At 45.7% G+C, this 27744-nt stretch overlaps 2 protein-coding genes across 4 annotated transcripts in view; one reads left to right on the top strand and one right to left on the bottom strand.

Annotated features, from left to right (window-relative positions):
* Positions 1 to 25934, bottom strand: part of ERICH1 (glutamate rich 1) — a 175867-nt gene extending 149933 nt beyond the window's left edge. For all 3 annotated transcript variants that reach the window (XM_025188602.2, XM_006130972.4, XM_014577454.3), the window contains exon 1: positions 25786 to 25934. In XM_025188602.2, coding sequence (XP_025044387.2) covers positions 25786 to 25807 — 22 coding nt within the window. In that variant the 5' untranslated portion in view covers positions 25808 to 25934. The remainder of the gene's footprint in view (positions 1 to 25785) is intronic.
* A 119-nt stretch (positions 25935 to 26053) lies between these two features.
* The window catches only part of DLGAP2 (DLG associated protein 2), a 667152-nt gene continuing 665461 nt past the window's right edge, over positions 26054 to 27744 (top strand). The window contains exon 1 of the mRNA XM_075923575.1: positions 26054 to 26323. The gene's annotated coding sequence lies outside the window, so the exon portion shown is untranslated. The remainder of the gene's footprint in view (positions 26324 to 27744) is intronic.

Here is a 27744-nt window from a genome sequence, read left to right on the forward strand (position 1 = left end):
TTCAGGAGTGACTTAATGGGGCAGATTTTTGATTTTTTAAAAAAACATCAATTTTTATCCACTGTGCATCGCCTTCATACTGGCACACAACAAAATTTATTCCACTCATGGACATTTAAAAAAAAAAAAAAGGAACACCGGTTACCTCTTCAGGTGCTCTTGGGAGGCAGGTACTGTGATCAAAAGGCAAGGAGTGGGGTAGGCCTGGGTTGCGAGTCTGACAAAGGGAACTCAGGGCAATGTAGGAGGAGACCATAGGCCCAGGACCAATGGTGGCTGAGGAAGCCTGGGGAGGCAGCAGTGTCCAGGGGTGATCGAAGGGGGGAAGCCCAGGGAGGCAATGGCATCAAATACATCTTTGCTCAGGGAACCATTTTCCTAAGGCTGTCCCTGGACATAGAGACATGGTTGATGTAATTGACTCAATGCAGCATCACCGTACTGTAGACGTTGCACTGCTTACAATGATTAATACTAGCTTTCATGAGCCACCCTACACAGTGCCCCACACCAATTCAAATTGACATAAATACTCCCAGTGATGCATGTCTTGACCAACACAAGGAGCCACGTGTACACAAACACAAGCAATTTAATAACTGTACCAGTTTTATGCTGACTGTCACAAGACTGGTAGACATGGTCTTACTAAGTAATTCTGGTGACAGTGAAAAAAGTTTGGGTAGTTATGAAAGTGTCTGTAAATTTGTTCAAGAGAGAAGAACAGGGATTTCTCTGATCTTCTGTTTGATCTATCAATGCCTTAAAGATGTAAATTAAGGTTGTTTAATTTCCTGTATTGAGCTCAGTTGGATTTTAAAAGAAAAAAATATTATACCACACACATCAAAACAGGGAGATAAACCGTTCAAACTACTGCTTTGTGGCAGTCACTTAAAAAAAAGAAAAAGAAAAAAATCCTGCCACAGAAATTCAAGAATTTAGAAATTCACATACCCCAGGTGACAAATGGTCTCTATTTAGCTGACAAACTATCGGATTTCATTTTTAGGTAGGAAAAAGTACATGACACATTATAGAACACAAATTAAAATCTTCTTGGCAGGGATATATTTAAGCCTAAGAAGGCAACAGTTCTGCAAAGGAACTTAGTGCTTCCCACTGATTTCTATCTTACCGAGTACTCAAGCTTGTGAAATGTTTTGTAAATCACTCTCTTAAAAACAAACACTCTAGGGAGCCTACCATTTACACAAAACAAACCAGAGATTAGGAGAAGATTAGTAAACCTACATTGTTAAGGAAAATAGATAAAGGTTTAACGAGGCCATTATTTTGCAGTTCTACAGCAAATCCTTACAATCACAACAACAAATGATATCTAATCATCAGGCATGAACTTCTTCAGTTGAACCTGAAGACTAGCCAGCACAGCTCCCAGGAAAATTAAACTCAGCAGGGTTGCTGTAGGACAGGAATGGCCAACCTGCGGCTCACGAGCCGCATGCAGCTCTTCCCCTCCCAAAAGTGCAGCTCGCGAGTTTATATTGCAGTTTATAAGTACATATTCAAGAGCATTGAGGATACATCTCTGGGGGAGGGAACACCACTTGAAAAAAGCCTGGTGTTAGTAATGGGGGACTTGATCATTAGAAACATAGATAGCTGGGTTTGTGATGACCGGGAGAACTGTATAGTGATTTGCCTGCCTGGTGCGAAGGTTGCGGATCTCTCGAGACATCTAGATGGTCTTATGTGTAGTGCTGGGGAGGAGCCGGTGGTCACGGTGCATGTAGGTACCAATGATATAAGGAAGGATAGAAGACAGGTTCTGGAAGCCAAATTTAGGCTGCTAGAAAACAGATTGAAATCCAGGACCTCTATGGTAGCGTTTTCTGAAATGCTTCCAGTTCCATGCGCAGGGCCAGGAAGGCAGGCATAGCTTCAGAGTCTCAATGCATGGATGAGACGGTGTATGGATGCATGGATGGTGTAGAGAAGAAGGATTTAGATTTATTAGGAACTGGAGAAACTTTTGGGATAGGGGAAACCTATACAGGAAGAATGGGCTCCACCTAAATCAAAATGGAATCAGACTGCTGGCACTTAACATTAAAATGGTTGTAGAACAGTTTTTAAACTAAAGATTGAGGGAAAGCCAACAGATGTGGAAGAACACATGGATCGGACAGAGACATCTATTAGGGGAGGTTCTTCTATTAATAGAAATGTTCTATGTCAGCCGTGGACAACGTACAGCTCGCAAGCCGCATGCGGCTCTTCCCCCCGCCCCCAGAGTGCAACTCGCGAAGCCCCCCCAATGACCCCGAAAATGGCCCCCTCGCCCCCGAAAACAGCCCCCTCCTCCTGGCTCCTTGTGTTCACAGGGGCAGGGCAGCTGTCCGGCATGGCCATTAAAAATGGAGCATTAAAGATGGTGTCGGCCGGTGGGATCCTGATGTAGCCAAAAAGCCTCTGAACGCGTTTTCTTAAAGGGGCAGATTTTTTTTTTTTTTTTGCGCTTGACAACTTTGCCCTGGCTCTTCACGCTGGTTCCACTAATACCTTGGCTCTTTCCCCAGAAAGAAGTTGGCCACCCCCAATCTATGTTTTAGTCAGGAGGAGAGGATGGAAATGCTAGAAGTCTAAATAGTAAAATGGGTGAACTGGAGTATCTAGTTTTAAAGGAGGATATTGATATAATAGGCATCATGGAAAGTTGGTGGAATGAGGACAAATAATGGGACACAGTCACACCAGGTTACAAAATATATTGGAAGGACAGAGCAGGTCGTGCTGGTGGGGGAGTGGCACTATGCGTGAAAGAAAATGTAGAATCAAATGAAGTAAAAATCTTAAATGAGCCAAAATGTTCCATAGAATCTCAATGGATAGTAATTCCATGCTCCAATAATAAGACTATAGCTGTAAAGATATATTATCGACCACCTGATCAGGACAGTGATAGTGACTATGAAATGCTAAGAGAGATTAGAGAGGCTATCAATTTAAAAAACTCAGAGTGGGGGATTTCAACTCTCTCTCATACTGACTGGGTACACATCACCTCAGGACAGGATGCAGAGATAAAATGTCTTGATACGTTAACTGACTGCTTCTGGGAGCAGCTAGTTCTGGAACCCATAAGAGGAAAAACTATTTTTGATTTAGTCTTAAGTGAAGCACAGGATCTAGTTCAAGAGGTAAATATAATTGGACCACTTGGAAATAGTGACCATTATGTAATAAAATTTAACATCCCTGTGACGGGAAAAACATCTCAGCAGACCAACACTGTGGCATTTATTTTCAGAAAGGGTAACAACACAAAAATGAGGAAGTTATTTAAACAGAAATTAAAAGGTATAGTGACAAAAGTAAAATCTCTGCAAAATGCATGGAAACTTTTCAAAGACACCATAATAAAGGCCCAACTTAAATGTATACCCCAATTAAAAACATAATAAGAGAAACAAAAAGTGCTATCATGGCTTGGCTTAACTACGTAAAAGCAGCAGTGACAGATAAAAAGATATCTTTTAATAAGTGGAAGTCAAATCCTAGTGAGGACAATAGAAAGGACCATAAACTTTGCAAATTAAGTATAAAAATATAAGAAAAACAAAAAAGGAGTTTGATGAACAGCTAGCTAAAACCTCAAAAAATAATAATAAAATGTTTTTAAAGTACATCAGAAGCAGGAAGCTGGCTAAACAACCAGTGAGGCCCTTGCACAATTGAGATGCTAAGAGAGACCTCAAAAATGATGAAGTCACAGCAGAAAAGCTAAATGAATTCTTTGCTTCAGCCTTGATGGCTGAGGATACTTGGGAGATTCCCAAACCAGAGTCATTCTTTTTAGGTGACAAATCTGAGGAATTGTCCCAGATTGAGGTGTCATTAGAAGAGGTTTTGGAACAAATTGATAAACTTAACAGTAAAAGTCACTGGGACCGGATGGCATTCACCCAAGAGTTCTGAAAGAACTCAAACGGGAAACTGCGGAACTATTAACTGTGGTTGGTAACCTATCCTTTAAATCAACTCCTGTACCTAAAGTTTGGAAGATAGCTAATGTGACACTGTAGCCAGACAGGACTCCCCCCCTTCCCCCCCCATCCATCTTATTTGCCTCTCTGAGGTTCCTGAAGCATACAGGGCAGAGAAGGAGGAATAAAATCAGCAAAGCCATTAAGCTTTGATGCGAGATCAGGATATGCGGGCTTCTCTGACCCTGAGTAAGCTGAAAATATAGATATGAGGAGAGAACGATTAAGGCAATAAGCTGACCTTGAGGCTGCGAGAACTGCTGTGGCTGGCACCCATGTTGATACGATCACACACAGTCATCCCTAGGAGAGGAATCTCCCACTGAGAAAAGAATCTCCAGTACTTCCAATTTAGTTCTCTCTCTTACAAGTGTAAATTAAGTTCACAACTCCCTTGTAAGAACTGGTGCCACAAGACAGACCAGCACCATTTGGCATCACAGATAAGAAAGAGAAATACGTGACTCCATGAGTATAAAGATGGGTCCAGCAGGACACTCACTTTGAGTGTCAATCTACCATCTACCTGCTGGTCGGGTTAGGTGTTTGACCTTCCGAGGTTCCACGGGGATGCCCACCTCGTATTTTTGTCTTTCCTAGGAATTGATGGACCGGCCCTGGCCTGACACGCTGGAGTCAAGAGGCACAGAAGGGGGTAAAAATTGTATCTGTATGTGGTCCTTTGTCTTAAGTGTACACATAGACTTAGAGCTCTTTAAAGATTAAGCTGTCACTTGGTACCATTATTTCTATTTTCTATCTTTATTATCTTTGTAACCATTTTTTAAGATCTATATTTGCTAGCAGTTAAGAAAAAGAGCAATAGTCATTGTAACCATATGATTTATAAGCTTCTTTAATAAACCTGTAACTGTTTAAGTTTTAACCTGACTCCTTCAGTTGCTGTAACAGAACCAAGCACAATTTAAAAGAACTTTAGCCAGTCACAAGGAATAGGTATAGGAAGAGCTTGGGCGTTTGGATCGTGTCACTGCCAGGTGACAGATCTGTTGGGGCATCTCTCAGTCTTCCCTAGCCTGCCCGCTGCGAAGGGATCCTGTATCCTAGCAGCTGAAATCTAAGCTGTAATAAGCTCTTCCTATAAACTCGGGCCGTCTGTAGGCCTGTTGGCTGTCCTCTGCGATGGGACCCCGGTCCTAGCAGTGAAGTCACGGACGTTAAACTCTTTTCGGGGCGCCCTCCAGCCTCCTAGGCTGCCCACTGCGATGAGACCTTGCTTCTCAGCAGTTGAAGACTTGGGTGTAACACACACTTACACACTGACCTGACCGTCGGCTGACAGACACCAATATTTTAAAAGGGCTTTAGAGGGGATTCTGGCAATTAGAGACCGGTAAGTCTAATGTCAGTACCAGGCAAATTAGTTGAAACTATAGCAAAGAATAAATTGCCAGACACATGGATGAACATAATTTGTTGGGGGAAGTCAACATGGTTTCTGTAAAGAGAAATCATGCCTTACTAATCTGCTAGCATTCTTTGAGGGGGTCAACAATATGTGAACAAGGGGATCCAATGGATGTAGTGTACTTAGATTTTCAGAAAGCCTTTGACAAGGTCCATCACCAAAGGCTCTTAAGAAAAGTAACTTGTCATGGGATATGAGGGAAGGTCCTTTTGTGGATTGATAATTGGTTAAAATTCAGGAAACAAAGGGTAGGAATAAATGGTAAGTTTTCTGAGTGGAGAGAGGTAATTAGTAGAGTCCACCAAGGGTCTGTCCTGGGACCCATCCTATTCAACTTATTTATAAATGATCTAGAGAAAAGGGTAAACAGTGGGGTGGCAAAATTTGCAGATGATACCACACTGCTCAAGACAGTTAAGACCAAGGCAGACTGCGAAGAGCTTAAAAAAGATCACACCCAACTAAGTGATTGGGCAACAAAATGGCAAATGAAAGTTAATGTTTATAAATGTGAATACATACAATCTGCTGGGGACTAATTTGGCTACAATTACTCAAGAGATATAGACCTTGGAGTCATTGTGGATAGTTCTCTGAAAACATTCACGCAGTGTGCAGCAGCAGTCAAAAAAGCAAATGGAATGTTAGTCATTAAAAAACAGACAGAGAATAAGACAGAAAGTATCTTATTGTCTCTATATAAAATCATGGTACTCCCACAACTTGAATACTGCATACAGATGTGGTCACCTCATCTCAAAAAAGATATATTGGCATTGGAAAAGGTTCAGAAAAGGGCAACAAACATGATTAGAGGTTTGGAACGGGTCCCATATGAAGAGTTATTAAAAAACTTGGACTTTTCAGATTACAAAAGAGGAGAGTATGGGGGGATATGATAGTGGTCTATAAAATCATGTCTGGTGTGGAAAAAGTGAATAAGGAAAAGTTATTTACTTCTTCCCACAATATAAGAACTAGGGGTCACCAAAGGACATTAATAGTCAGCAGGTTTAAAGCAAACAAAAGGAAGTTTTTCTTCACGCAGCATACAACCCGTGGAACTCCTTCACTGCATTCTCTGTAAAGGCTAGGACTTTAACAGGGCTCAAAAAAGAGCTAGATAGATTCAGGGAGGCTAGGTCCATCAATGACTATTAGCCAGAATGGGTAGGAATATTATCCCTAGCCTCTGTTTCTCTGGAAGTGGGAGACGGGAGGGATCACGTGAGGATTACCTGTTGTGATCCCTCCTTCTGGGACATCTTGTATTGGCCACTGAAAGCTGACAGGATACCGGGCTAGATGGATCTTCAGTCTGACCCAGTATGGCCGTTCTTATGTAGTACGGTTTTTTCCACATGTAATATGTTTAGAATATTTTTGAAAGGGCAAAGGAAGAAAGGAAGGTCCCTAACGTAGTGCCAGATACTTCTATCCATATTTATAGTAATTAGTCCCAGTGACTCAGTAGTAATACTCTTGCCAGGTCCTTAACATTATCCCACCCATTTTTAGTTTTAGGGACAAACTGTGCTCATCTTACTCGTAGGATTAATCCTATTGACTTCAATTGAACAACTAACATCAATAAAGTGGGCACAGTTTTGATACTTAGTGTTGATTATACTATACAACTTAAAAGACAAATAGTAGTCTACCACAGTATACAAATCCCCACTATAATTTCATTCAGAACAAGACTATCTTTAAATATTTAACCTGATTCTCAGTGCTATTTAAAAGCCCAAATTATTATACTAAGAATAAGTCTTGTGCCTCTAGGAAATGACAATATATGAACGAATGTGCAACATTCAGGGCAAAAGAAGAGTTTTTTATGCTGCAATCACAATTCCTATTCATTAACTAGAAGAGTAGTTTGGATAGAAATATAAGCCACAGTCATAATAAGCCTACAGAGAACAGTGTGATGGTATAGGAAAAACAAAGGATAAGGTGTCTTGCAGGCCCCACCTTCTGCACTCAGAGTGCCAGAGTGGGCAACAGCCTTGACATGGTGGCAGTGCTGGTGGGATCATTTTGAAGCAGGAACACAGAGCTCAGGATTTTAAAAGGACACTTTTTTTCCTCTTTTGTGATTTGGAAATTTTGGAATTTTTTTCTTTTGCTGCCTGAGGGGGAAAAGGCACATCGAAGGTTAAATCTGCAAAGAGACGGAAATTTAACCTGATCACGTCTAAATAGACATTTCATTCCCTATCTACTTACAGATCTATGGTTTTAGGTCCAGTTCATTTTCATGACCTATATTCCTTGTAGGCAATGGTAGTTCTGCCCGGTTCAATTCATCTTGTTCCCTCAACTCCTGGCTTAAAACTCCAACCAAGAAAACAGTGAGCAGGTATATCTTCCTATTCAAATTTCAATACCCTTTCCCATTGGCTCTCCTAGCTCCCTACCAAAAACCCCTAGCTAATTGAGTTTAACCATTTAGTCACCAAATGCTGGCCAGCACTCCTCTTATCCATCACAAGCCCAATTAAAGTTGTGTGCTTAAGAGACTGAATTACTGTGTCCCATCACCCCTACTAGTGACCTCTACAGATAAGGGTAGAAAAAAATTGTTTAGCCAGTATTAGGAAGCTTCCAATTCAGCACCTTTCACAAACACTAAATTAACTGAAAAAGTTTCCCAGAAGTGTTAAGAAAAATGTATCAATGATCAGTACAGGGAAGACTTTCCCCCACGCTTTCTGCCTCCAGGGTACAAATATATACTCTTTGTTCAGTGAGACAGTAACAAGTTTATTTGTAATGCTCACAAAGGTGTCCAACAACTCTTTTGAGATGAAAGCATGATCTAATCTAGGAAAACAAGGGTGGGATTATCTTGTGTAAAATGAAGAAGAATCCTAAATTATATTTATGCTCTCCATTAAAATCTAGAGGTGAAACCACCACAGTAATTTAATCTCCTGTGGAAGTTTGAAACACGCTCCAAACATGAATAGAGAAAAATATACAGTAAATAGCTGAAGGAGATTAAATAACATTTTAACCTGAAAAAATAAATGCCATGAGACAGATCTGCAGAACATTAAGATCTAAACAATGAAGACAATGGGCCTGCAAATAGCCTCTAAATTGAGTTGAAACCTGTCTTCTACTTCCAGTTTTGCTAACAATGTTCTGCAATGGTTCTCAACCTGTTTACCACTATGGGCCACATATGCAGCTCTCTGTGTGTTATGTACGCTGCATCCACACAACAGATATACTTGCCCTGCTCTGCCTCCCCAGCACACGAGCTGGGGAGCAGAATTGGAGAGAGGGGGCTTGCCCCACTTCACCCCCTCACCTGACGCTCCAGTCAGGGACTGGGGTCAGGATTTGGGGGCTTGCCCTGCTCCACCCACTTGGCACTCCAGCTGGTAAGTGGGACTAGGGTGTGGGGACCTGCCAACCTGCAAATCCCTGTACCTCAACCCTGTTCCCCTTAGCAGGGTAAATCCCTAACCCCATTCCCCAGCAGGAGCACTGGGCAGGCAGTTTGGGACAAGCGTTCAATCCTGCTCCCTGGCTGGAGTGCAGAGCAGTGGTGGTACAAAACAAGCACTGAGGCCAGAACACTCCCAAGTGTTGGAAAAGGGGGGTGGGCTAGGATGGGAGTGGGCTAGGATGGGGGTGGGAGAATGTCTATTCATGGTGACATCCTTGCATGAGTACTGTTACCCACCAGCTCTGTGATTCTTGGGGAACCAGAACATGGTCACCTCACCTGTCAGCCTTGTGCTCTTGGGGAGTCAGAGTGTGACATTCATGGAAAACCATTCCCCTCCCTCAGGCCTCTGCTAGAATCAAAGACAAAGCAATGAAAAGGCCGGGGAAGACACACCTAAACTGCTTCAGACCAGGGTGATATAATTAAGGAAACACCCCAGCCTCATTTGCATTAAAGATGGAACAGAGGGACATCTCATTAGCATACAGAATGGAGAGCAGCTCTTCCAAGGCAGGAACCGCACTGAACTATGGGACACCGAAAGCAGAGAAGCACTGCCTGATGGGAAATCCCTGCTCCAGATGCTAATGAACCTAGGCCTGCTCGCACCCAAATGAGTCATTATCAGACCAACTCTAGAAACGATCCTATTGACATCTAAAATACTGAAACTGCCTAGTTGCATTGTGAGCTCATTCAAGGAACATCGCCCATAACCAGGGGTGATCAGTCTCTACTGTCTCTCCTCTTTCTCTTTGAACTATCCCTATAAAAACTCCTATCCTTGCCCCAAGAAAACTGTTCTGATACCAGGACTTAAACTGCATCAGTTCCACTGAGACTTCATCTCCTGTCTGATTGTGCTGGGGGCTCTGTTCTGCTTGTCTCCTGCCCTCTGGCCCCCCCGGCTACCATCATCATCTGGGAACCCCGATCAGTGCAAGCTCCATGGAGTGGTGAGGTCTCTCTCTCTCTCTCTCTCTCTCTCTCTCTCATCAACTATCTCTCTAAGCATAGCCTCCTGACCCTGCCCTATGTAAACTGTTATATGGTTATTTAATATTGTAATTGTTAGATATCTATTCACTACTCAGAAATAAATCACTTTCATTGTTAAACTGGTTGCTTCTCTCTCTTTCTTTCTCTTTTGCCCACTTTTCCTTAAGGGGTGTTGTTTTGGCTTCCCCATTCGCTCTGCAACAACGCTTCTTGTACGCAAGCAAAAGATCCCTGTAGTGCTCAAAATCCTGTGGGGTTTGCTCATCGTGTGGTTTACCAGTGAATGACTGTGGTGTGAAAGTGGGGATAGGGGGTGCTGAACCTGGGGGCTTATGAGGATGGCAGCTTAAAGTGCTGTTTAATCCAGCCCACGAAGTCCAAAGGCACATGAGGGTGCAGTGTGACATTGCTGTGAAACCCAGCCAGCTGAGTCCAGGGACATATGAGGGGGTCAGCTTGTGAGTGCTGAGTACCCAGTCCTCTCAGACATGCTCTTATTAGTGGGTGTGAGTGTCTGTGTGTGTTGCCAAGGTGGTAAGAACCCCATCCTGAGGAACCTAGTTCCTGCAGGAGAGCTCTAGTGGGAGGGGGAATTGGCAGCAGGGAGAATTCAGCTCCATATGAGAGCACAAGTAAGCACCAACAGCACACTGATAGAATAGTTAACCTTCCCTCAGTCCCATAAGGGTAACCCTGATAATGAGCATACCCCAGAGTATTGGGCAAATCTGGTAACAGTACACATGCAGGCCTTTCTCCTGAACTGCCTGACATCTTTTCCTGAGTCTGATTTTATTCTTCTTGTTTAAATGGGAGGGGTTTGTGTCAAAGTTTTTAAAGCAAGGGCCATTAACTCTGGAACTCCCTTCGCTGTGTCCAACAGAACACAGATTATCTGATGTTCATGATATAATGCAAGGTTGATTTATTTTGCCAGGTGTCAGGTTGCATAGATTTCTGGAGGAGAGACTTTTCAGCAGGGATTAAAAAAGGTTTAAACGTTCTGTAATCATTCTGATATTGTAATCAGATGCTGTACAACCATTATAGGAGACTGGATAGGGGCTTTTATAGTTTAATATATATTTAAGAAAGGTGCTAAATGACAAATTCAAAGTTTTCACTTAATACAATTCCCATTCAAGCCAAAGGACGTTGAGGATGTTCAGCATCACACCGTCCAGTGGTTCTAACCTACACATAATTGTGGACTGTATCCAATACTATCTGTATGGCCCTGAGGATACTGCATGAGCTGCAGCTGTGTGCTGACTGGGCCACAAGTTGAAAACCGCTGCTGTAAACATTCAGCACTTCAAAGGCACAATCTCTGAATGCTGAGTGCTCAGTGATATATCTGAGTACCTAGTACTCTGTTTGAAAATCCAGAAAGCTGGAAGTAGAACTACAAGATTGTACTTCATAGTGATCATGTCACAAAGAGCTTGCAGACTTTTCAGTTGACATTTTAAAGGCAGGACTGAAAGATACAAATTTTAGCTCTAGTGATTCCTGGATTAGTTGCTCCCTTAGGTAGGAGGGAAGTGAAGTCTAAGTAGTTCACAAGTTCTTGTCAAAGCGAAAGGCTGAAATATATGAAAAATAATTGCTAAATATGTGGGATGTTCTAATTGGACAATGAAGTTGAAGCAGCTGCCAAACACCACATATTTTAGCTTTCCTGGTACTCAATAGGTACCTGTTATTTTTAACAATGAGAGCAAGTTGTCACAGATACTAGACTGCTAGGTACGCATTAGTCCCTGAAGAAACAACTATAAAAGCAGTACACAGAACGAAATACAACACTTCACAAAAATAAAAGCCACAAATATTTAACCAAACTACCCCCTCAAACATAAAAATACTCCACACACAATGCACCAAACACTAACCCCCATCATAGAGAAAGCAAGGCAGTGTATGAGAGGTATTCAAGATGGAACTCACATAAAAGAACACGGGATGGTGCCCAAAGACTTCGCACCCACTCCCAAAAGAGACAACAAACCCCGTATTAGTAAGAGAAACTGAAAATAGAAATGCAAAGACAGATATCATCCATGTAGATTAGCTATGATCAAAACCAAATCTAAGCAAGAGAAATTGGAAAAAAGGCAAAAATCAACACTGTAGGCCAACACCAGTATAAATCCCAAATATAAAAGTTATAATCTAACAGTTATTCGGGGCTCTAGTTTGTTTAGCTATCCCACTCGCATTGATTACACAAAGTTAAATCCACAATCAACATCATAATAGCTCCTTTCTCAGCTTAGTGTAGGTGAGACTTTCCTTCAGAGGCCTTCTACATGGTGTGCTTGACATCTGCTGTTGGCCACCTGACATACATGCTGTGAGCACCCTGGCCTATCAGATGCATCTTGGGCAGAAAAAAAAAAGTCAATATCAGGCATACTCTAGACATTAAAACTGGATTAAAAGGACGAACTCACTAGACGCATGAGACTTTTCTCCTACATAGCTGCTGCCTCCATCCAACACAGAAGTGTTTTTCAACTAAGAAAGGGTGCACGAGAGAGTGACTAGGTCAGGATTCCTCTCAGCTCTTTCCATGTGTAAAATGCAACAGTGTCTGTTCCTCCAGATATGTATACAGTAGGCTTGCGGGGGGTGGGGGGATTATATTGATTTGGTAGTCTACACAAAACACAGACAAAAAAATAGGCTGCCTAGTTCCTGTTCCTTCCCTCTCCCTCACACACAATAACGAAAATGGATAAAATCATTGAATGATTTTTTTCCTACACTGGCCTTTAATTATTTTGTCCTTTATTTCCAACATCTCTGGACAAGGAACTTCCACAATTTTCCTTGGAAGATTCCTTATAGAGACTTATTATATGTGTGGGGGCAAGGGAGAGGGAGGGAGCTCAGTGCCATATTGGGGGAGAGGGAAAGGAAAGAGGTTCTAAGCAACTACATGCCAAAAAAAAGATAGGGAAAGGGAGAGGGAATCAAGTGAGCTTCGTGCTCCAGTGCTGCGCTGCACGTGTGGGGCCTTGAACCAGTGTTGTACAGGGTGGGGAAGTGCCCTTCATCCAGCCTGAGGGAGGAGAAGTTCTCTGGCCAGCACAGAGTGGGGCTGTGTCATGAGGTACTTAGCCAACTCTACCTGGGGCTGGAGAGAAGTGCTTACCACCTCTATACTCACTTCAATGGCTGGGATGGTGACAAGTCTTCAGAGAGAAACAGCAGGATCAGGGGCTGTGGCTATAGTTCCAGCTGCTCCTCTGGGCCCCTCATCCCATCTAAATTTGATGACATCAAAAGATGGAGAACCCACCACCTCCCTTGGCAGTCCCTTTTCAATTTTTCTTTGCCTGGCTTTGGGATTCAGTCTATGAGTCTTGTTATGCCTTTCTGTGCTAGATTAAAGCGTTCCTTAGTAGCCAGTGTTCTTTCCACGTTATGATAATTGTATGGTGTACTCAATTTACCCCTCAATCTTCTTGTTGAGGAGATGAAATGATTGAGCAATTTTAAAGTCTTCCATTAAGGCATTTTCTTCAGCCTTCAAATCATTTTGGCTTTCTTTGCCACAACAGTTGCTCAGCCTCCTTTTTAAATTGTTGACACCAGAACAGGTCATTCCAGTATGAATTTCACTAATGCCATACATAAGTCACCCTCGATTCAGTACTCCTCTGATTATACATTCAAAGATGATGATGAATTATCATATTGGGGGGCCTCCGAGAAGCAGCTAGAACTCTAGCCACAGCCCCTGATCCTCCTATTTCTCCCTGAAGCCTACCCCAAGCAGTTTCATAGCACAGAAGATACTGCCACTGTGAGGTGAGTAAGTACTCAATTATATAGAACATCTATGAGAATCTGTAAATAATACATATACTTGCTGCCATTTTGAATTTCAATTACATTACTGTTGGGAGGGGCTCTTGTAACAATTACAAGTTTCTTTTTTTAATCAATGTCTGAATTTTGGATTATTTACTGCTTTAATTTTAATTTTTCCGCAAGTTTATTTTATACTGTTTTTCTAATGAAAATATACTTCTTAAATTAAAAAATTAAAATGCTTGTTTTGTTAAAATATTGTATGTTTACTGTTGAAGAAAATAATCCAGAATACATAACACTGATTTAGTTAAATTAAACAATTTAATTTTCTGTCTGGTATGTTTTCTACCCAATGCAGCATGGCAACAAAATCCTCCAGATATTAATGATAAACTTGTTGAATTGAAGATATTTATTCCCTTTGGTAAATGAAATAACCAATCATTCATTTTCAGATATAGCTGTATGTGACAGGGCGGACAGGCCCCTGCACTGATGGACAGGGGATAGCCCAGGCCCAGCTGGCGAAGAAAGCCCCGCCCCTCCGACCCTGCTGGGCATGCTCCCAGCAGCGGCTGGGTATAAAAGCAGAAGGAGCCCTGTAGTCAGGGGGACTGCAGGGTGAGGGAGGAGACCAGGCCGGGCCAGTGTTTCTGCAGCAGCTGGGACCAGAGTCGCCGCCCGTGCCTGACACAGAGAAAGGCGACCCAGGGCGGCAGGAGCGCGCCCACAACCCCGGCAGGTACTGCCTCAGAGGCGAATGGGCCCCAGGGGAACCGGAGCGTAGTAGGAAGCAGCCCAGGGCAAAAGATACAAAGTTTGGCTCAGTGTGTATCGGCCGGATTCCCCGCTGAGCGGGCAGGAGCCATAGACCCTGCCTAAAGGGCCCTGGGCTGGGACCCGGTGGAGAGGGAGAGCCCGGGTCCCCCTACCACCCGTTTTCCCTTCCCTGGATAAGCAAACCCAGGGCCAGGAGAGGCTACTCAGAGCGGCTAGGCCTCTAGTACCGTATATGCACTGGTAGAGGGACCTGGGCTTTCACGTTGGGACTTTGGGTACTGTATAGACCTGGAGAGAGGGGGCTCGGACCGAGACATGGGCCAGTAGAAGGGGGCCATGACCCCTGTCAGGGGCGTACCCCCGACACTGTAAAATGAACCTGAAAAGTTTTCAAAATAAATCACTGATTAAAAGTATATAGTGTGTACCTTCTAAAAATTAAACCTGCATCTATCTCTGAGTTGTGTAGAATATGCATTAGGGATGTTGAAATGTGTATCTGCTCAAAATTTCAGCAAATTTACATGCATGGAGAGGGTATGGTGGCAGGAGCCGGTGCTTCTGGAGGGTGGGGAGTGAGTTGGCTTCGAGGGAGCCAGTACGCACAGGGATCTGAGGGAAAGAGCTGTTTTTTAAACCAGTTCCCCCACTAGCACTGGCTCCCACCACCTTTCCTCTCTCCCCCTCTGCCTTTGTGGGAGGCAACGAGGTGTGTATGTGAGGTGGCTCCATGGGAGCTGGCATGCACTGGAAGCTGGCTTTCTCGGATATAGAGGCAGTGGGGGCGGGAAGGGGCAGGCACAGCATGTAACCAAGAGGGGTAACCCATGAGCCCAGGCTCATCAGTTAACTGTGTTCATATATGTTCACATCCCTAATATGTATTAAGGTTATGTCAGCCAACAAGAATGCACCTTTATGTAGATTAAATCGCATCTTCCTGACTAGTGCAAGTCCTCCCTGAACATATGGAACAAAGAATATATTATGGCAAGGTCGGTTTCACTCCTGGGCCCCAGACTCCTGTTCAGTTCACTATCTCATTGGTAATTTAGGTTCTGTGGTACAGACCCCTTAGAAGGGTATTGGGGTAAGCGTCTCCTGATCAGCCTGGGACTGGGTAAACAATCTTCCCCAGCCACCTGCTGAATTCTTAAGCTACCTGGGAAGGGAGCCCAAGCACTCCTGGTCAGAGCTCTTTACCTCCCATGCTGTTTGTGGAAATGCTGCTGTTCCCCTTACCAGCTTTTCTGATTCTCTCCTTATCTGGTAAACTCTCACTTCAACTTCCTTTCCCACTCTCCACACTTTCCCCCAGCAGGGAAGGCTTTTTAAAAAGCCATGTGGCAATCTCAAGTGAGATCTGCTGGTCCTAATTGATTTATAGCGGACTCATCTCTGCTGATCCCACTCTGCCCTAGGGATGTTAAATATCCATTAATTGAATATTCAATTAACTTAATGAATTTGTATCAGTTACTCAACTATTCTATAGTACCCAGGGGTGGAGCTAGCAGTCAGCTTGCTCTGGCCCCACTCCTAAGGAGCCCCCTGCCACTGCGTGCTGCTGCCTCTGTATCGAAGGCAGCAGCGCAGGGTGTCAGGTGGGAGCTGGTCCAGGAGGTGAGATAGTTTTAAAAAACAGCTCCCCTCACAGATCCGCTGCCTGTCATTCCATGCAGCGGCTGCCTCTGATACACAGGCAGCAGCGCAGGGTGGTAGCAGCCCCTGTCCAGGGATGGGGGAGACCTGAGCTCCTGGACCCATCACAAGCCAGAACTGACCCAGGCTGCCTGCCCGCCTGGCTACTAATAAACTTTAAATGCAGAACTACAGTGGGAGTAGGTCCCAGACCCAGCACGAGCCAGGACTGAGCCGGGCTACTGGCCAGCCCACTAAAAAATTTATTGGCCGGGGTAAATGCGTGTAGTCTAGAGCATAACCTATAAGCTTTTGCTTATCAGTTAATTGACTACACTATTACATCCCTTCTCTGCCCATGACAACTCCGGGTAAGCTGCTCCTAGCTGCCCTGAAATAAACCTCTCCCAATTAGCCAGGGCCATCTCTGTTTTCTAGAGCTGCCTCTCTCCCCTTCTAATCTAGCACTGCGCCTGACCTTGTCACAATATAAATTCTATACATTTTCATTTTAGCAAATCGTCACCATCATGCAAATCAAGAGTCAGGTTAAAATATAACAATACGAAAGTTACAATTATTTTTACACACATTCTAATGTGTGTGTGTGTGTGTGTGTGTGTGCACGTACACAGAGACCAAGTCATTTAGTTGATGCATGAGTCATTTAAAGTTAGCATCCTGAAGTTAGGAAACGTAAGCCTTTTGTAGTTGCCCCTGCAATTCCGCTTCCTTGTGCATCCAATATCTGCCCCAAATAAGACAGGGATCACATAGGGGAAAAATAAGTATGTGATTGTGTCACTGAAAACTACAACCATACTCCTAAACATACAGAGAAAGACTTTTTCTCCTTCTTCCTAATGCATTGGAATTCATTATTGTTTTCATAACTCATTTTGGTGTGTGGTTATTCTTTCAAGTATCTGGGATTGGGTTTTTTGTTTGAGACACACATCTAACAAAATTACATACCATCATGCTGCAAGCAGAGATCCAAAGCCTACACTGTTGATTTTGACAAGGTCTTGGCCTAGACTGCCCAGAATCAGCATAGTTTTGATTGAAAAGATATATTATGCAGATATTATTTTAATAGGTCCCAACGCCTCATCCTTTACCAAAACCAATACCCGTTAGCAAAGATGACCCACATTTTCTGTGAGTGTCTGCACAGAATTCCTTTCAGCTTGTCTCCCCAGGACCTGGCACTCATGAGAAACTCAAGTGGGTGCATCTATTTTTGTCACTGTACTGGATTACAGACTGGCTGACTATGATTGACCCTACATACTTTTTGGGACAAGCATGGTGTCAATTATGTACTGTGTAGCACAGGTGTACTGTCTCCCCTACCTTCAGTCAAGACTACATTTTCTACATAATTCTCTATTGCACTAGATACATGGTGGCAGAGGTGTACAAGTGTTAGACTAATGTGATTTAATTCCAGTGTGAATTTCAGTCAAGGACAGAGGTTTAAGCGAAAGTGCAGGAAACAATATATTACCATAAAGATCAAAATTTGGTTAAATCAGGTACTTAAAACTCCCTGTGGAAGTACTTGGATCAGTAGCATTGAATCACTTGGGTTCAATGAAGGGGAAAAAAAAAATCTTAGCTGCATTTGCATTAATAGTTCACTTGCTTCTTCTCAGAAAAATTGATGGGAGTTATGCATTATGTGAACTCTATTATTAAATGTCAAGGATAGGTTGGAATAATATTTGAAATTATTTTTAATATGGGAAATAACCAAATCACCAATTTAATCAAATTATTTTATTAAATCCGAAGGTCAAGTGGTATTTTATGCAATTGCTTTAAACATGTCTAATCACCCCAAATAAGCAATTTACTATAAAACAGTAACAAAACATTTGTAAGTATTTGATCACAATACTGAAAAATGGGCTAGAATAAGGGGCACTTCGATCCATTTTGGTTAGCTTCAGTGAGGTCAGATAGGTATTACCAATGTTAAAGAGCTGATTCTGTTATACCCTTCAACAAACAAGTGATGTCATTGCCAATTATTGACTTCAGCTTGAGATACTTCATCCTTATGTCCAGTTTTAACCCAGAGGAGATTTATAACGTCCTTTCTTCCCAAGATCTTTCCTCCCCCTCCTTCTGTGTGTCCAACAGTTTTACACATAGATATGTGGAATGAGAAGATCTGTGTTAGCTCAGTTTAAGACTTTGATTTAAAGCCACTGCAGTCAATACTTCACTTTTTTTTTTTAATTGTATCCCTTTGGTATATATGGTCATGCCAATTTTCTTCCACAATTTGATCTGAAGAAGTGGGTCCGGCCCACAAAAGCTCATCACCTAATAAACCATCCTGTTAGTCTTTAAAGTGCTGCATAGTCCTGTCTTTTGCTATCTCTTAGAGGTCTTGTCAGACACTTCCCCTTATTTCATTATTCTTTTAACCAGATATCCTCCCTATACTTCATTCATTTTTGGCTTTAAAACATTTTCTAAGGCCTTCCTTCTACTTGCTAATCAAGGTCTTTCTTTACAACACATTTTTTTAAATGTCATGCTTATACTACAGACGATTAGCACTAGCGATAAGTACTGTTAACTTTTGCATGCATCAAACACAATAAATAAGTGGCCTGAAGATGTTGTTCATCTCTTGGAGGATTCTGTTAAGAGTGCATATTTAATTTCAGATTCCGCTGTATTGCAGGTAGAATCATGAGCAAAGCCAGCTGTCTGTCTCTCTGGCTAGAGCAAAATCCTAATACAAACAATGGTATTTCAAAAGTGCTGAATATATAGCACCTTACCATCTATACTTGCAGAAATTACGTCAAATATGACTTATTAATAGTTGGGAGCTCATGTTCCCTAATTAAGGAACCATTGTTGAGAGACCTCTGTTTAAAAGACACCATTAGATTGTGCTGTCTTGTCATATTACTACCCTCCAAACCTACGAAACTGCACAGCTGGCCAACAACTACAGAGTTAGTCATTTTCACTTTGGTTTATACTGTAACACTGAAATGGCACTGACCTAGTGGTTTAAATAGTGTCTTCTAAATGAAGATAAGAACACATACGCCTATTTGGTTTAGTTGGTAATTCCGCAGCTTTCAACACGGTGAAACCCTAGGTTTTCAAATTTAACAGGGATCTGGATGAAACAATCCTTGACGGGTTCAGGTCAGTCTTGTCCGCACCATCTGACATGAAGGAATTTTTCAATTACAACCCATTGTTTAAATTGAGATTAACTTGTGTATATATGTTTCACAGATAAGGCCAGAAGGGACCATCTGGATGATCTATTCTAGTCTGTACTGCACAGGTCTCTTGTACAGCACACACCATAGAACCACTTCAAAAATAACTCTGACAATATACCTATGCTCAAACCCTACACAATATTATAATAATATTTGTACAAGGCATGTCTTATAAGATACAATTTTATATCTCAATTTGCTAGTCAGGATTGTTCTGATAAAATTGCAGCTATACAATGTAAAGTTATAAGATCTCCCTATGATTTTAATGCTGTGTGCACCAAATCCCAAAGAAAGTCAGCAAACAGGTCTGCCCTAGCTAAAGAAATGTGTGGTCTGCTTAATTTGCATTTTAGCAGCAGAATCATCAAGCTGGAAGAGAACCAAAATTTATGTCTATACTGGGAAGGTTTGACGAAGAAAGTGCTGTAGATGTGCAAAAGTCGTACCAAAAGCAAAAACCAGCCAAACCAGCATTTCTGCCTCCCATTGTTGATATTTCATGGCCACATTGCTTGTCCACTGTCAACAGATAGAGCAAAGCAATGTGAGTAAACACTGCACTGTGGGAAGGCAAAGCTGATCCTCATGCTTCTTTGGATTCCCTTGTAGTTCTGTGAATTCTCTGTGCTAAGTACAGTAAAACTCCATTAGTCCGGCATCCAATGCTCCGGGACTCCTGATGGTCCGGCACCATCAGGAACCCGGAAGTGCTGGGGCAGCCGGACAGGCTACCCCCATTCAGCTGCTGCTGAAACTGACCAGCAGCTGAATCGGGGAAGCCAGGAGCAGAGCAGCTGGGGTGCTGCTGGGTTGGTCTCGTAGCGCTGCCCCTCGGGGCTGGGGGACCAACCCAGCAGCACCCCAGCTGCTCTTGGGGACGCCTGGGGCAGAGCAGCTGGAGTGCTGCCGGGTTGGTCCCATAGCGCCAAAGGACGGCGCTGCGGGACCAACCCGGCAGGACCCCAGCTGCTCTGCTCCAGGGTCCCCGATTCAGCCACTGCTGAAAAAGATCAGCGGCTGATTCCAGGAAGCCCGGGGCAGAGCTGCTCTGCCCGGGGTTTCCTGGAGTCAGCCGCTGATCTGTTTCAGCAGTGGCTGACTTGGGGACCCCTGGGGCAGAGCAGCTGGGGTGCTGCCGGGTTGGTCCCGCAGCGCCGAGGGGCGGCGCTATGGGACCAACCTGGCAGCACCCCAGCTGCTTTGCCCCAGGCCACGGGATTCAGCCACTGCTGAAACTGACCAGCAGAGTCAGTTTCACCAGCAGGCTGAACCCAGTCACTGTTTAAAATGTATGCCTTATTTGCAGTCTGAGTTCAGCTTAGCTAACCTGTTTTAACACATTTATTTATTTTCTTATTGCAGTGTAGCTACAGCCTGTGTTCTCTGAGGCCACTGTTCCCGCTTTGACACTGAGCCATCTCTGGCCGCTCACTCAATTGCCACTGTTTTCTAGGCCCAGAATCCTCCAGCTTGTTCTTTTTTATTGCTCTTTTCTCAGCCTTGACAAGACTGCTTGGGAACTTAAAGATGCAACTTCTCTACATACTATAGGTTTGGCTATCATGTTTGATCATGTGTTGGGATCCTCCTTATTTACACCACTGTTTTACACCTGCTTTGGTTATGCTGACAATCCCTTTTAACCAACTCCACAAGTAAACTCCAGCTGCTTCTTGTGGCTCTCTGCACTGGGGGGGATGGGGAGGGAGGGAAAGGCTTCAGTACACTAAGTGCCTCCTGGCCAGTGGCTGCCTCTGGCATCCCAACCCATCCCCTCTTGCATTCCAACTCCCTCCCAATCCCTGAATCTCCCTCCTAAACTTTTCCCTAGGCCAGAATACTCCCCTGCTCCTATATTCCTTCCTGGACTCTGCACTAAGAATGTAAGGGCTAGTCGACAAGTCAACTATCTGATAAAGCAAATGCTTATCTGATAGTCGAGTCGACTAGTCACTCCCCACCCCCTTGCTGCTTCTATTAGAGGCAGCAAAGGGGAGTGGGGTAGGGGGTACTTAAAAGCGTCAGTGCTGCACAGAGCCTGGATACGGGCTACATGCGGCACTGCTGCTTTGAAACACTGTGGCAGCGTTTCAAAGGGGCAGTGTGGCAGAGCTGATCCCCGGCTCAAAGCAGAAGTGCCCACGTGGAGCCTGGAGTCAGCCGGACTTCCGGCTGGCCCAGTGCTGCATGTGGAGTTCCAGCTTTGAAATGCAAACAACTTTGAAATTCCTCAAAGGAGTAATGGGGAAGTGCCTGTCAAGCAGTCAATGGAAATTCCATCGACTACTCGACTAGTAAATTAATCGATATTTACCATCCTTACTCTGCATCCCAGTCTCCTGCCCCAGGTCATAACTCCCTCCATCCAAACTTCCTCTCAGACCCCAGACCGTTTCCTGCACCCCAGTCCGCTACCAAGCTTCCTTTTGCACCTAATCTCCATCCCAGACCCTGCACCTCCTCTATAGAAAAGTGCGTGGTCCATGACCACTTACCAAAATCTTGCAGTGGCCTTGCTACCTACTAGTTCTGTGTTCTTGGGGAGACTGGGCATGATACTCATGGAGAACGAACACACCCACCCACCAAGAAAGCAAAGGAAGGGGACCACACACCCAAATCCCTCCTGACAATGGCAATAGAAAAGGAAACTCCCCTAGCCTCATCTGCATGGAAAATAGAGCAGACAGACATCCACATTAGCATACAAGAATGGAGAATAGTACTTGCAAAGCAAAAGCTGCACTGAACTATGGGATACCGAAAGCAGAAAAGCACTGCCTGGTGGGAAATCTCTGCTCCAGGTGCTAATGAATCCAGGTCTGCTCATACCCAAATCAATAATTATCAGACCAAATGTAGTAATAGAACCTCTACTGATATCTAAAACACAAACTGCCTAGCGCGTTATGAGGTCTCTCAAGAAACATCACCCATAGCCACGAACGATCCATTTCTATTATCTAGCCTAAATAAAATTTTAGAATACAGGCAGTCCCCGGGTTACGTACAAGATAGGGACTGTAGGTTTGTTCTTAAGTTGAATTTGTATGTAAGTCGGAACTGGTACATATTGTAGGGGAAACTCTAGCCAAACATTTCTCCAGAGCTCAGTTTTATTCTCCCACACCTCACTTCCCTCAGTCCTTTATTCTCAAGCTGAGGTGTCTGCTGAGAAAAGCCGCTCCGCGTCTCCCTGGTCTGCTGGGGGGAAGCAGCTAGTGCAGGGTTGCTTCACCCCGTTTGTAAGTAGGGATCCGATGTAAGTCGGATCTGTGTAACCCGGGGACTGCCTGTACTCTCTTGAACCATCTGTTTACCCATAAACCTGTGTTTCCCAAATGGTGCTCCGTGAAGTGCAAGTAAGGGTTCTGTGTGAACTCACAACTCCCCTCCCCTAAAGAGACAGCTTCCCCCCCCCCCGCTACCAATTTTCCTGGCTGGGGTTCCTCGAAATTCTAAAAGGGTTCCGTGGCCAAAAAAAGTCAGGAAACACTGCCATAAACAAATCCAGTGTTCTCCTTGAACCATTATGTCCCTACAAAAACTCTTACTGTTGCTCAAGAAAAGTGTTCTGATGCCTTCATCAAATGTTTGTATCAGTTCCACTGGGACTTCATTTGTTCCTGACTGATCGTGCTAGAGGCTCTGCTCTGCCTGGTTCCAACCCTGTGAACCCCCAGCTACCATCACCATCTTGGAATCTCCATCAGTTCAAGCCTCATGGAGCAGTGAGGTGTCTCTCTCTCTTACTCACATCCCTTGCCTCTCTCTAGGTCAGTGCTCACTAACCACTAGATTAAGATCTACTGGTAGATCTTGGAGCCTCTAACAGATGATCCTGACTGGTTTGGCCAAGAAACTATCAAGTTCTGGCACTTCAGCTGTCTCTTCCCCCACTGCTGCACGTTTCCTGCCCTCTGTCTTAGAGCTGCCTCCCCGCATCCCCAGGAGCCTCCTGCTTGCTGTGCAGGGCAGAGAAGAGGGGCACTGATGTCAAGGTGCCTCCTCTCTCACCCTGTATTCTATCGCCACAGGTTGTTTGCTGGCTGCTTTTGAGAGTGGTACAGGGCCAGGGCATGGGTGAGCCTGCTTTAGCCCCACTGCACTGCCACACGGTAGCCACCTGAAACCGTACCCCTGTCATGAACCCCTTCACTCCTTGACCTAGCCCCAAACACCCTCCCAGAGCCTGCAGCTAGAACCCCCTCTGGCACTCCAACTGCCTGCCCCAAACTCAGCTCCGAGCCCCTCTCACACTCCAAATCCCTTAGCCAGTGCAGGCTCTGGTCTTGGATTCCTGCCTGCTCCCCTTCCACCCACTCCTGCTACCTCTGTAGGGGGGTGCAAGGGCAGGCAGATCCAGTACTTGTGGGGACCCGGCTTTTAAGCTGGCTCCCTCATGGACACCAGCACCGGCTCCTGATCACCTCCCCCCCCCCCCCCCCCGCTGCCTCTGATGCGGCGGCAGAGGGGGAGTGCATGTAGTCAACAGCTTTAACCGGAAAGCCCAAATTTATCAGTTAATTATGTAGTTATTTACACATTGACATTCCTAGCTCAAAGAAGTTCATCTCCATGATTTTCTAATGGACTATTTCAACATAAGAACGGCCGTACTGGATCAGACCAAAGGTCCATCTACCTCAGTATCCGGTCTGCCGATAGTGGCCAGCACCAGGTGCCCCAGAGAGGGTAGACCGAAGACAATGATCAAGCGATTTGTCTCCTGCCATCCCTCTCCAGCCTCTGACAAACCATTTCAGAATCCATGACGCTTAATTAAATGTATATAATTTCTGCTTTGTTTTGCAAATAACTAAACACAATCCATAGTTATCTGAGTTGCAAAAATTGTGAAGTCTTTGCTCTGTAGGGGATAGGCGTGTAGTGCTTAAGATCTTCAAAGAACTTCCAAGCTCTCTGAGTGAAGTCTGAACTAGCTGCATATAGAAGTTTATTTTGCATCACTGCATACACCCAGTTTACAACATAAAATGATCTACTGTTTGTACTCCATACTGTTTTAAAACTGATAAAAAAATTGTGAAACAACTATTTTGGAAGCCTAGCAATGACACTGTGCAGTTGGGATTATTTAAAAACAAAACTTCAATTTTCAAAGTTCATATTTTTAGAATTGGATGAACAAAAAATACCACGCACAGCAAATAACCTCAAAAACAGTCACACTGCACAAGCAGGAAACCATGTATTTCCCCCAAAACGTTATAATTCCAACTGCATAAAACAGCTACAAGCATCTGTGCACAAACACTCATCTTCAGGCCAACAAAAAACATTTGAAGTTTCATCCAATAGTGATAGAGAGGGTGTGTTTGTTGGGGTGAAGTGCAGTTAAGATTAATTTAGAAACGTGTTGAATAGAAGCATTACACAATCTTAACAGAAACTCAACTTCTGAGGCAAAAAGCAGCAGCAGAAAAAGGTTCTAACAAAAGAGAGAACTTTTGCCCAAGAACACAGGCACAAGCATCTAATCTTCCAACACCATTGCAAACTTTAGGGTCTGCAAGAGGCAGGTAGGACCTTGCTTTGATGTCTTTTTGCCTATCCCTGCCCCCTACTCCCAGCCTGCAAGACGCTCTTTCTAAAGACACAAAGCCGATTAATTGGAGTGCCCAGAGGCTGCCACATGTTCATCTACAATACAAATATTGCATTCCGGGAGAGACAAGCAGACAGACACAGGCAGCTCTCCTACCATGCCTGTCTGCATCCCTCCCTGTGATTTCAGTCATGTAGCAGGGTCACCTGAGGGTTTTTTGGCTATAATTTCTCCTCCCTGCTACCAGGATCTGTTGTGCTGCTAGCTCTTTAGGAGCCCATCTGGAGCGGCTGGCAGTAGAGATGAAGCAGCAGCATGCTGTCCCAGGTACGGGACAGGAACTTTGGGAAGGAAGAGGTAGACCAGTGGTGATCCAGACCACCCAAAACCTCACAGGCACTGAGGGCATCCCAGGCTCTCCCATCCACCAGGCTTCACCCAAGACAGCTCCCTTGCCACAGGCTGCTTCAGGCTCGCTCCCCCACTCCAGCCGCTCCTTCTTGGGAGACTGGGCCCCATCAGTAACAACTCCCAAGCTTCCTCCCCGTATTCCCTAGCTCCGTGGCTCCTCGCCGCTGGGGCTCCCCCCGACACCTGCTACGCGTTAGCTCCCGGCCCCCCTTAACTGTAGCGGCGCGTGGGGAAGCCGCCTCCGCTCGACCCCACCCACGCGCGTTTCGCCGGCGCAGGGGAGACACTCGCGGGAACTTTTTGAAACGTGGCCCGGTCGCGCCGCAGCCGGCCCCAAACCCCACCCCTGCCGCGGAGCAGACAAGTGGCCCCGGCGATCCCGGCCGCACCTTGCCTCCTGCCGCCAGACATGCTCCGGCCGCGCACGGCACCCGACCCGGACAGCGCGCCCCAGCCGGCCGCGGTTCCTGTTCTCCCTCTCCAGCCGGCCGCGCCCACCGGCGGCTGGGGCCGGCGCCCATTGGCGCTAGCGGCGGAGGGGCGGCCCCCATTGGGACGCAGGGCGGACCTTCCCAGCATGGCGGCTGCGTGCGGACAGCCCTGCGCCGCGCCTGCCGGGCTCCGGCCCGGGGAGCGCGGCTGCGCAGAACGCGCGAGCCGTGTGGAGAGCGGGGGTTTGACAGCTGCAAGCTCAGCAGCGGCAGCAGCAGCCCCGGCGGCAGCAGCGCATGGCTAGCGCGAGGGGACTGGCAAGCGGTGCAATGCCCCGGCGTGTGTGACCGCTGCGGGGGAGAATGCTAGACCCACGCCGCTTCTTTCCCACCGCCGCCTCCTGCCCGGGCTTCCCCCTGCCTTGACCCGCCAGCCCAACATGCAACCCGGCATCTTCTAAATCAATAATGTACTAGAATGTCAGCGCTGAAAAAGGTAAGGACACGATGATGGGTGTCTTCTGCCATGCTGCTGAGCGCCCCAGGCTGGGGACAGTGCCGCTCCCCGGCTCATGTAGCCTCTGCTTCAGGCGAGGAGACCGGGGGCACAGTGGTCAAGGATTTGCAGGACTTTGGGGGGTAAGCATGAAACGATAGAAGTGAAACGGCTGGGCTGAGTGTGAGTCTTGGGCGGCAAAGTCTGAGAGACTCTTGTTAAAACCAATGAAACATGCAGCTGCTGAGGGTGTTCGGGAGCGAGGGCACAGCTGCTGCTGCTGGGCTTGTTTTGTGGGCGCAGCTAATCCTGTTGGCATAGTGGGGGCGGTGTGGCTGTTGGGGGTGGAGGAATCTGTTGAGGTGTCGGGGAGGGGGCTCTTGTGACATGCTGGTCTTAGCAGGAGCTGCTTGGTTGCAATCAGGTGGGGTGGGCGTCTGCAGCTGTGCCTCAGGAGGGCAACGGCAGCAGGTGCTAGCAGGGTTGTTGTAGGTGCTAGGGATGGAGTTGCTGCTCATCCTGAGGGCTACAAGAGACGGTCTTTCTCATCGCACTGCATGGAGGACGCATCCGCTGCTGAGCACCGCTGGGATGTTGGGTTTGAGCAGCTGCGGCTGGGGTGGCTGGTCGCCGCTACTCTCGGGTCCCAGCACTCCCGCCGATGAGGCTGCAGCGGATTTGGGATGCTGCCGCCGCTGGGTGTGCAAGGTGCTGGCCGGCGGCCCTAGGTGCGAAACCATCAGCTGCGGCTCTTCTCGCTGAAGGAAAGGACGGTGGCAGTTGCGCTTTTTTAGCCCCGCGAGCAAAAGTGGAAGCCATGCAGGAGGCTGGCGCGTGGAACTGGGACTGAGGGTGGATTTGCGGTTAAAAGAAGCATTTACACAAAACGCGCGCGCGCTCCCTGCCTGTTTGGAACACACGGAAAACATGTAAATTGTGTGTGTCACACACTGGCCGGCGGAGCGGGGGGGGGCATCCCCCCCAGATGCATTTTTTATGCAGTAGGGCAGAGTGGGGCGCTGAGCTGTAATGGAGAATTGATGTACGGCACGGGGACAGCGTGCATTTGATGTCTTTGCCTGCAAGGGAGGCAAGCGCTGCAAGCGAGGGTGGTGGGTTTCAACAGACCATACTTGTAAGGGTTGCTATGAGGATGAAGCCAGAGGAAGGGCTGGTGTAACCAAGCCGCCTCTACCTCTTCGTGGTGCGCTGCACTGGCGGCGGCGGCTGTGCTCCTGCGGACAGCAATGTGCACTTGTCCCGGGGCACTGGCTTAGGGAGATGCCGGGCTGTGTGAGATTATTACCCCGCGTGCGGAGGTAACTGAGAGCTGGCTCAGGGGCTGCAAGGGTTGCGCGGGGGCTGCTAAGGTGAAGGGAGGGGCGGGGAAGAGAGAGAATGGGCTCGCGGGGAGTTTGGAT

The sequence above is a fragment of the Pelodiscus sinensis genome, chromosome 3 (genome assembly GCF_049634645.1).
Source record: "Pelodiscus sinensis isolate JC-2024 chromosome 3, ASM4963464v1, whole genome shotgun sequence".
Lineage (NCBI taxonomy): Eukaryota > Metazoa > Chordata > Testudines > Trionychidae > Pelodiscus > Pelodiscus sinensis.